The sequence below is a fragment of the Phyllobates terribilis genome, unplaced genomic scaffold, assembly GCF_046119375.1.
Source record: "Phyllobates terribilis strain yellow unplaced genomic scaffold, ASM4611937v1 Scaffold_12__6_contigs__length_324123572, whole genome shotgun sequence".
Taxonomy (NCBI): Eukaryota; Metazoa; Chordata; class Amphibia; order Anura; family Dendrobatidae; genus Phyllobates; species Phyllobates terribilis.
The window spans coordinates 301,275,155-301,285,391 of NW_027362772.1; the positions used below are offsets into that span (position 1 = coordinate 301,275,155).

General features: G+C 50.8%; 1 protein-coding gene across 1 annotated transcript; it reads left to right on the forward strand.

Moving 5' to 3' along the window:
- Positions 1 to 2,512: 2,512 nt before the first annotated feature.
- On the forward strand, positions 2,513 to 10,237 carry FBXO44 (F-box protein 44). The gene is made up of 6 exons (XM_073657232.1): positions 2,513 to 2,660; positions 3,144 to 3,410; positions 6,113 to 6,239; positions 6,604 to 6,699; positions 6,808 to 6,943; positions 7,177 to 10,237. The coding sequence occupies exons 2-6, from the start codon at positions 3,152 to 3,154 to the stop codon at positions 7,324 to 7,326; spliced, it is 768 nt and encodes a 255-aa protein (XP_073513333.1). The 5' UTR covers positions 2,513 to 2,660; positions 3,144 to 3,151; the 3' UTR covers positions 7,327 to 10,237.

The following is a 10,237-nucleotide window of genomic DNA, read 5'->3' on the forward strand; positions in this document are numbered from 1 at the left end:
TTATTGGCAGTGGGAGAATCTTGTTATATTAGTTTATGTGCAACATTATTGGAACTCTGTCACCGCTGACACCAATGGACTATATGTATAGTTTGTTTTGCATTACATAACAGTAGTGTCTGACAGTGAATAGGCAGTATTCTTTTTATACTAATATTTTTTAAACCAACGCTCGGTTGGTTCTTTATCGGTATATTGTGTTGTTTACTGCTAATATCTGTGTTTATTGTGACACTTTGTATATGCTTCCCCTGCATTCCCCATGGAGATTAATATCACTATACTAGATGTAACTGCAGCGCCCTCTAGAGGCACTTTCTGTTTCTTATTTTTATCCAGATCATGCATTTGATCATTGTTAACTTCTGAGTAGATTGTTGAATAAAGATTGTATTCTTTTAGTTTATGATGTATGGGACTCTTCTTTTTTTCTGGGGTTTTACATTACCCTGGGAAAGGTTAACCTGATAGATGACGTTGTCTCTGGAGTTGTTCTGTTTCTTTTCTTCATCTTGTCCAGACTCCATGATGACTTTTCTCATCCACAGCTCGTCTGTGCAGACTTCCATCTTCTCCCGTCTTCTGCAGCACATCCCTACACGATGCCCTTAAAGATACAGTGTCAGTATAATGCTCCTGAATAAAAAGATCTGTCCCCTCCTGGCTGTGCCCTTATACTGCCCTTCACCCCCACCCCCATGCTACACTTCCACACAGACTACTCAGTTTCTATTCTGTGCCCACTCACACTTTTCTCCCCCCATACTGTCTCCTCACACATCCCTCCAGGCTCCCCATACTGTCTCCTCACACATCCCATCATCCTCACTCCTCATACTGTATCTGCACCATCCCCCCACTCACCATACTGTGTCTGCACCTGTCTCTTCCTTGCTTTCCAAACTGTGTCCTTAATTCTTCCCCATCCCCGTTACACTAAATACCCCAATCCCCACACTAAATCTCCCCCACACACTAAATACCCCAATCCCCACACTAAATCTCCCCCACACACTAAATACCCCAATCCCCACACTAAATCTCCCCCGCACACTAAATACCCCAATCTCCCCCATGCTGGCTGTGCCCAGGGCAGATTTCCCACCAGCTCCCCCCCCAGATACGCCTCTGCCTCTGCTGCACAGCACACGCTTATATGGTCTGCAGAGCACTGGTGTAACACTGATGTTACCATTATATGGTCACTGTATAGTGGTTGTGATTAATGGTCAGTATGGCGGTATCATCACTACTATATATGCAGGAGATATTTTGTGTAGTCTGATGGTATTTGTCAGTTATATTGCAATATTATTATTGCGGTATTATTATTATTATTATTATTGTTAATAATAGTGAATCTTATGTAGCGGTATTATTCTTGATTTGGGTTTTGTAGTAAATCTTGATTTCCTCTAAGCAGGGTAATATTAGTAATAGAGACCCAATCTGGGAAAGGGGGGGATGGCCAGCGAGGGGCTGTGTGATTTCAGTCCCAGTTCAGACCCGGTAAACAGCAGCAGGTCGTGAGCCAACGATCACGTTATTCTCCTGCTACATCGCAATGTGAATGGGGACATATTGTAACCTCTAGGGTACCAGGACGGCAAGGAGCAATTGGTTACGACTTTTTGGAAAGTCGGCCCCCGATTCATCAAGCAATTTACACCCCAGCGGAAACTTGCAAAATATTGGACAACTTTTTGGAAAGTGAGCGAGGTTATATATCAGTCTGGGAATCGGCTGTTCAGCTCACAATGGATTATGTAGCCTGGATACAATTGTAGCAAACCCTCAGCTGTGAGATGTATTAGGTCTGTACTTCTTTTTACAAGCATGCTTCCATTCATTGACAGCTAACAGAGATTGTGAAAATGGAGAAACATTGATACAAAGGATCCAGTTCATAATTTGCAGGTTATTTGAAGTCACTTTTTTCTTGTATCCGTTGACATTTTGGCACCAAATTCTTCATAATGTTGCACGCGTTTCACGAATTTTACGCAGAATCAAAACTGCACTTTATTTTTCCGTAACCTTTTTCGTGTGAAAAGATGAAGTTTCCGCTGAAACGTCACAGATTTTGAGCAAAAACATCAAAGATGTAGATATAACGACCGGAGGACATTCGAAAAGTCCAACATTTCTTTGTGCAATGTTGCAAAGTTTTGCGACATTTTTTTTTTTTTGCAACTTGGCAAAACTTTTTGTAAACTTTCAATTGATGAATTATCTGGAAAAAAAAAAAACTGGAAATCCCAAATCATGTCTACGATGACGAACGTGAACAGAAAAAAAGAAAAGGCAAATGAAATAGACTTAGTAAATTAAAAAGAATAAAGTGCAACAACAAAAAAAAAAAGCCACAAATGCAATAATGAATCTCGCGCAAAGTGTATTAAAAAAAAAAAAAAAGTGTCAGAACTTTTCCTGGGACATTTAATTATCAGGAAGTGATGACCCCATTGTGCGGCAGATGACTGCGCTCCTATATGGGCAACGATTGGGGTGACAGGACAAGATCCGCCTCTGATGGGAGTTTTCTTCTTTATTCGCTTCCCCTTTAAATGTCTGATAGTTGTCAGTAGTCACCTGACTCTGATGATGTCATCAGGCTTTTACAGGAAGGAGTGTGAGCAGAGCTGGGGGTCTGCACGGAGGTAAGAGACCCTGTAGGGAGATAAGAGACCCTGCAGGGAGGTAAGAGACCCTGCAAGGAGGTAAGAGACCCTGCAGGGAGGTAAGAGACCCTGTAGGGAGGTAAGAGACCCTGCAGGGAGGTAAGAGACCCTGCAGGGAGGTAAGAGACCCTGCAGGGAGGTAAGAGACCCTGAGGGTCCACAGGGAGGACTCATTATATGCAAGTGCAGGAATGTAGCAGTGCTGGACTTGTTGTTTAACTCTTTCTGGGCTGTAGGACCAATGTGGGGGCAGGTGGCTTAGAGGGGCTTTAATTTATCTTTTCTGAATTGTTCAGAGGACATTACCGGGCACAGAAAAGTTGTGGACGATCTCTAAGAACAGACAGTCCTACAGATAGGACCCTGAGGAGCTTGTGCTTATTAAGGGGTGCAGGCGCTCCATCTCCGCTCACTATATGGCGGGCAGTGACACCACCATATTTATACATTTATCGTTCCCAGGGTGGAGGATGAGCGATATGGACGCCATCCCGGAAGGAGTGCTGCTAGAAATCCTGTCTGCCGTCCCTGCGCCCGATGTGATCCGTCGCTGCCGCCCGGTCTGTGCCCTCTGGAGAGACATTATAGACTCGCCCGCTCTATGGAAGACAAAATGTCAGCGGGACGGGTTTATATCAAAGCGCTGCATCCGTAACCCGCCGGACTGGAAGATGTTCTACTTTCTACATCTACAGAAGAGGAACTTACTAAAGAACCCGGTGGCTGCAGGTCAGATGGACGAATAGCATGGGGAGGGGGCTGGCTGCTGGTCAGATGGATGTGTATATAGTGTGGGGAGGGGGCTGGCTGCTGGTCAGATGGATGTGTATATAGTGTGGGGAGGGGGCCGGCTGCAGGTCAGATGGATGTGTATATAGTGTGGGGAGGGGGCCGGCTGCAGGTCAGATGGATGTGTATATAGTGTGGGGAGGGGGTCGGCTGCATGTCAGATGGATGTGTATATAGTGTGGGGAGGGGGCGGCTGCGGGTCAGATGGATGTGTATAGAGTGTGGGGAGAGGGGGTCGGCTGCGGGTCAGATGGATGTATAGAGTGTGGGGAGAGGGGGCTGGCTGCAGGTCAGATGGATGTATAGAGTGTGGGGAGAGGGGGCTGGCTGCGGGTCAGATGGATGTATAGAGTGTGGGGAGAGGGGGCTGGCTGCGGGTCAGATGGATGTGTATATAGTGTGGGGAGGGGGCCGGCTGCAGGTCAGATGGATGTGTATATAGTGTGGGGAGGGGGCCGGCTGCAGGTCAGATGGATGTGTATATAGTGTGGGGAGGGGGTCGGCTGCATGTCAGATGGATGTGTATATAGTGTGGGGAGAGGGGGCCGGCTGCGGGTCAGATGGATGTGTATAGAGTGTGGGGAGAGGGGGTCGGCTGCGGGTCAGATGGATGTATAGAGTGTGGGGAGAGGGGGCTGGCTGCAGGTCAGATGGATGTGTATAGAGTGTGGGGAGAGGGGGCTGGCTGCGGGTCAGATGGATGTATAGAGTGTGGGGAGAGGGGGCTGGCTGCGGGTCAGATGGATGTGTATAGAGTGTGGGGAGAGGGGGCCGGCTGCGGGTCAGATGGATGTGTATAGAGTGTGGGGAGAGGGGGCCGGCTGCGGGTCAGATGGATGTGTATAGAGTGTGGGGAGAGGGGGCTGGCTGCGGGTCAGATGGATGTGTATAGAGTGTGGGGAGAGGGGGCTGGCTGTGGGTCAGATGGATGTATAGAGTGTGGGGAGAGGGGGCCGGCTGCGGGTCAGATGGATGTGTATAGAGTGTGGGGAGAGGGGGCTGGCTGCGGGTCAGATGGATGTGTATAGAGTGTGGGGAGAGGGGGTCGGCTGCGGGTCAGATGGATGTGTATAGAGTGTGGGGAGAGGGGGTCGGCTGCGGGTCAGATGGATGTATAGCGTGTGGGGGGAGAGGGGGCTGGCTGCGGGTCAGATGGATGTATAGCGTGTGGGGGGAGAGGGGGCCGGCTGCGGGTCAGATGGATGTATAGCGTGTGGGGGGAGAGGGGGCTGGCTGCGGGTCAGATGGATGTATAGCGTGTGGGGGGAGAGGGGGCTGGCTGCGGGTCAGATGGATGTATAGCGTGTGGGGGGAGAGGGGGCCGGCTGCGGGTCAGATGGATGTATAGCGTGTGGGGGGAGAGGGGGCTGGCTGCGGGTCAGATGGATGTATAGCGTGTGGGGGGAGAGGGGGCTGGCTGCGGGTCAGATGGATGTATAGCGTGTGTGGGGAGAGGGGGCTGGCTGCGGGTCAGATGGATGTATAGCGTGTGGGGGGAGAGGGGGCTGTCTGCGGGTCAGATGGATGTATAGCGTGTGGGGGGAGAGGGGGCTGGCTGCGGGTCAGATGGATGTATAGAGTGTGGGGAGAGGGGGCTGGCTGCGGGTCAGATGGATGTATAGCGTGTGGGGGGAGAGGGGGCTGGCTGCATTCAGTATCGGAGTGTCGTATGCGCCACAAGCCACTTCTTGATGCTGAACGGTGTCACAGCCCGGTGCAGGCTACACCAGACGGGATACAAATTAATTTTGGGGTCTGAAATAGTTGTGGGGTTCTGGGTTTGGGGGGGGGACCGTAACATTACAGTAGCAGAAGTGTCATGTGTGGCAGTGTATTGCGGGGGTATTGTTTCCTGCATGATACGGTGTGTGATGGAACGGCCATGAGGTTTTAGCTGTGTGTCTGCGTATAGCGCTCACATACGGCCGCAGCGTCGCTGCTTAACGGGTCGATCCCAATATCGTTGGTTATAGGATACTGTGCTTCGCTGCGCTATTTCCAGGAGCCCCATAAACAGAGGTCGAGCATACACGGTGGTCAAACAATGACTGTACACTCGCACATACCGCCATACAGTGCCCCATCAGCTCAAATGATTCTGCTATAGAGCACCCAGAAAATCCCATCCCACAGAAGCCAAATATGATCACACTGGCAGCACAGTGCCCAAATAAAGCCGCTATGCATATTCAAATACTGCCATATAGTGTAAGCGGCATTTTTTTTTTTAAAACCGCCCTGTTTCTGGGAAAGGAGGGCTACAACCAATATGGCCGCCATTAAATTTTACTGCAGCTGCCTCCTTGCCGTATAATGGATCCATCCTCCACCCGGGTCTCATATTATCCATTCAGCAGTTGGGTAATTCCGGGTGACCCTCCTGTGGCAGCGGCGGCCATATGGGTTTTTCCTAGAATCGTCTCAGTATCAGGCGGTGGGGATTTTTCGGTGGGGGGCGACCCGTCAGGGAGATGGTAATTTCCACCAATTATTTATCCTCTTTGTAAGTTCCTCTCGTAAAGTCAAAGTGAAACCAAAAAATCATAAAGGGGGAAACGATCCGGAGCTTTCACTTTTACGGATTTCGATGGATTTTTCCCGTCCTCACGCCGTCTTATCTTCTGTGCGTTGTTTCTTGTCAGAAAACTTCAAGCACTGGAAAAAAGAAAAAGATGGCGGAGACAAGTGGAAGGTGGAGAAACTGCCCGGAACCTACGGCCGGCCATTACCAGACGAGAAGGCGAAGAAGTATTTTGTCACCTCTTATGGGTGCGTGTATAGGGCCTCCGCCCTGCTGCCGCTCCTTCAGGAATTGCACATTCCGCTCTTGTGCTTTTTATTTCTCTTAGGATTGCACACACCAAAAAAAAAAGCTTGTATAGGGCGCTGTTCACACACAGCCTATTAGTGACAGCCATACGATTAGATTAGGCGGGGATGCAGCAAACCCATATAATAAAGATGGCGGCAAAGTGGTTCCTCACTTAGCCCCATATGAGAGCGGCCGTTAATTCAGTCACCCAGGCTACCTAGCAATACGTTCTCACTTTTTGCTCCTCCCCCTTGTCTCTTTCTTATTGGCTCCTCCCATTACTCTTTTTTTTTTTTTTTTTTCTTTTCTTTTGGCTTCCAGACTGTGTTTGAAGTCGCAGACCATCGATCTGAAGAAGGAGGGGTACCCCGCTGAGTTCATGGACGTCGTGCAGCCCAGTATAGTTGTCCGGGACTGGTACGTGATCCGTTTTAAGGAATCTGTTTCCTTTCCGTTTTCTGGGAAAGCTGGGTGACGACTGATACGGCCGCCATGACAGCACTGTCTCGGGTCCCATCTCCGCAGGTACGCCGCCAGACTCGACTGCGGCTGCCGCTACCAGATTCTCGTACAGCTGCTGTCACAAGACAAGACGGTGATGGAGGAGTTTCAGCCGGAGCCGGTGACTATAGAGCAGTGGAGTAACGCCGAGTGGGCCCAGGTAGCTGTCTGCTGTGTGCGGTTACCGGGGAGCTGTGACCCATAGCAACCAATCAGATTGCTGCTCTTATTCTCCAAAGTGTCTCTGAGAAATGGGAGCTGGAATCTGATTGGTTGTGATGAATCCCCCTCGTTGGGCCGCTGATGATCAGATTTCAGGGGTGGATACGGTGATAAGATGGAGTATCGGCTGTTGGGATATTACAGCTTTTCTCCTCTCATTATTCCTTACAGATTGAATACACCTTCAGAAATTACGGTCCTGGGGTTCGTTACATATATTTCCAACATGGTGGACAAGACACCCAGTTTTGGGCCGGCTGGTATGGAATTAGGGTGACGAACAGCAGTGTGACCATTGATCCCGGCAATCTCAGCGCATGAGGACTGGAAGCTTCACGTTAATCCGGTCCTACAGTCGAAATACGACTGGTCGTACCAGGGATCGCACTGATCTAACCAAACCCCAAAAGGGACAGTAACCCTACAGCGTTCTCCACTTACTGAGCAGCTAATCTGTTGTTCTCTGTTATCACCCGAAGGCTGACTATAGAGGGACAGGATGACTCAAAACCTCCCCGACCCCATCATCTTTCCGCCTAGGTCACGTATCTCCAGGACGGAGAACCGCACATCCTTAAAGGGCATCTGTCAGTAGGACCAACCCTCCTAAGCCGTCTATATTGGCTGCAGGTCATAGGAAGCTGAATAAAATGATACCTTGATATCTGCGACCCGATGTCTTATTCCAGAGAAATCCACGCTTTCTCAATATGTAAATGAGCTGTTAAGCCCTATGGGCGGGACATAGATCTCCCTGAGACTCCGCCTCCAGAGATTATTGTAAATGAGAGGGGGCGTTACCAGTGTGAGACATGTAGATCCAGAGAGCGGCACTGTCAGTCATTACGTTTCTCACACTGGTAACGCCCCCTTTTGTATAAAGCAATCTGGAGGCGGAGTCTCAGGGGGATCTGTGTCCCACCCATAGACCTTAACAGGTTATTTACATATTCCAGAGAAATACATGTTTTTTTTCTGAATGAAACATCGGATCGCAGATCTCAAAGTATCATGTTAATCAGCTTCCTGTTACCCATGTAGATGGGGTGATCTTACTAACAGATGCCCCTCAAGAGGCCGATTTCTGCCCATAGATGGAGTCGATCTGCTCTCATCTAAGTCAATCAGTTCTTGCTTAATGGCCTTTTCACATGGCCGACAGACTGTATGGGAACAAACAATACAGTATCTGCAGCACATCCTTCCTTTACATAGGGCAATGTGCTGCCGAGAACCGTGACTTAATGGCCTTCATGAATGATCCAGGCAACCGCCAAAGCAGCTAATGTGCGGCATGAAGACACGGGCCAATGATGGGGCAGAATCTATATATATATAATCGTCTTATCCCGTCTGTCTGTCTGTCCTGGAAATCCCGCGTCGCTCATTGGTCCAGCAGCGGCCAATCAGCGCCGCGGGATTTCTGAAAAAAGATGGCGGCCGTTAGCGGCTCATCTGCGTGACGGAGCTCAGCGGCGATGCAGCCGGGAGATGACCGGCGCGAGGCGCTCATCTCCCGACCGCCGGCGACGCTGACCTCCATGCGGCCAGGGTGACAAGGGAGGACCGGGGAGCGGCGCTGCAGGGTGGGATACTTCTGTTGCGAGCGCCCGTGCATGTCCCGGGTTCTCGCAGCGGAAGTAGCCGTACAGGCAGCGGCGCTGACATCCATGCAGCTAGGGTGTCAAGGGAGGACCGGGGAGCGGCGCTGGATACTTCTGCTGCGAGCAGTCGCTCATGTCCCGGGTTCTCGCAGCGGAAGTAGCCGCACAGGCAGCGGCGCTCCCTGGTCCTCACCAATACGATTCGATGATTGGTCGCGATCTCTCGCCGCGACCAATCACTGATCTTGGACCAAAAGTTAAACACCGCTGTGCTGACTGGTCGCGGCCTCTGCCCGCGACCAATCACCGATTTGGGCGCCACATTTAAATAGCGGACGCAACCAATCACCGATCTTGGCGCCACATTTAAACACCGCTGTGCTGATTGGTCGCGGACGCTGCCCGATCAGCACAGCGGTGTTTAAATGTGGCGCCAAGATCGGTGATTGGTCGCGGACGCTATTTAAATGTGGCGCCCAAATCAGCGATTTTGAACACAAATGTCAGGACCATAGTAACACCATGCGGCTACTGTCGGGAGATCAGCGGCTAGGGTGTCAAGGAAGGACCGGGGAGCGGCGCTGCAGGGCGGGATACTTCTGCTGCGAGCAGTCGCTCATGTCCCGGCTTCTCGCAGCGGCAGTAGCCGCACAGACAGTGGCGCTCCCCGGTCCTCACCAATACGATTCGCTAATTGGTCGCGGTCTCCGCACCCGACCAATCAGTGATCTTGGCGCTAAAGTTAAACACCGCTGTGCTGATTGGTTGCGGCCGCTGCCCACGACCAATCAGCGAGACTGGCGCCTAATTTAAACAGCGCTATGATCTCCTGACGGCAAGTGTGACCGGGGAGCGGCGCCGCCGGTCGGGATGCTTCTGCTGCGAGCAGCCGCTCATCTCCCAGCTGCTCGCAGCGGAAGTACCCGCACAGGCAGCGCCGCTCCCCGGTCCTCAATAATACGACGCCGATTGGTTGCGGCCGCCACCAATCATCGATATGGGCGGCATATTTAAACCCCGCTCTGCTGATTGGTCACGGTTACCGGTCGCAAATAATCAGCATTATTGGCGCCAAATTTATACACCGCTCCGCTGATTAGTCGCGACCGCCGGCCGTGACCAATCTGCGATATAGGCGCCAAATTTTAACACCGTTTTGCTGATTGGTCGCGGTTGCCGGCCTCGACCAATCAGCGATTTGGGCCCCAAATTTAAACACCGCTCTGCTGATTGCGCCCGGTCGGCCGCATACATATTCTAGAATACCCGATGCGCTAGAATCGGGCCACCATCTAGTATTCCTATAAATGCTTTCTTGCCCAGTGTATGTTCTCCCCGTGTTTGTTTCCTCCCACACTCCAAAGACTTAGTGATAGGGAAGGATGATTGTGAGCCCCAATGGGGACAGCGGTGATGAATAGGATAGCGCTATATAAGCAATGCAAAATAATAATAATGTAACTGGGCCGTTACTGATCTCAGCCGCTCCTCCTATAACACTTCTGCACCCTAATACGGTCCGTAAGCACCAAGTAAAAAGGCCCATAACCCTGGAACCGTATTTATAAAAAGCCGAGTACACTGGGGAACAGTGGGAATAAAACTAAAAACTGGTCTCTTGACCTGCA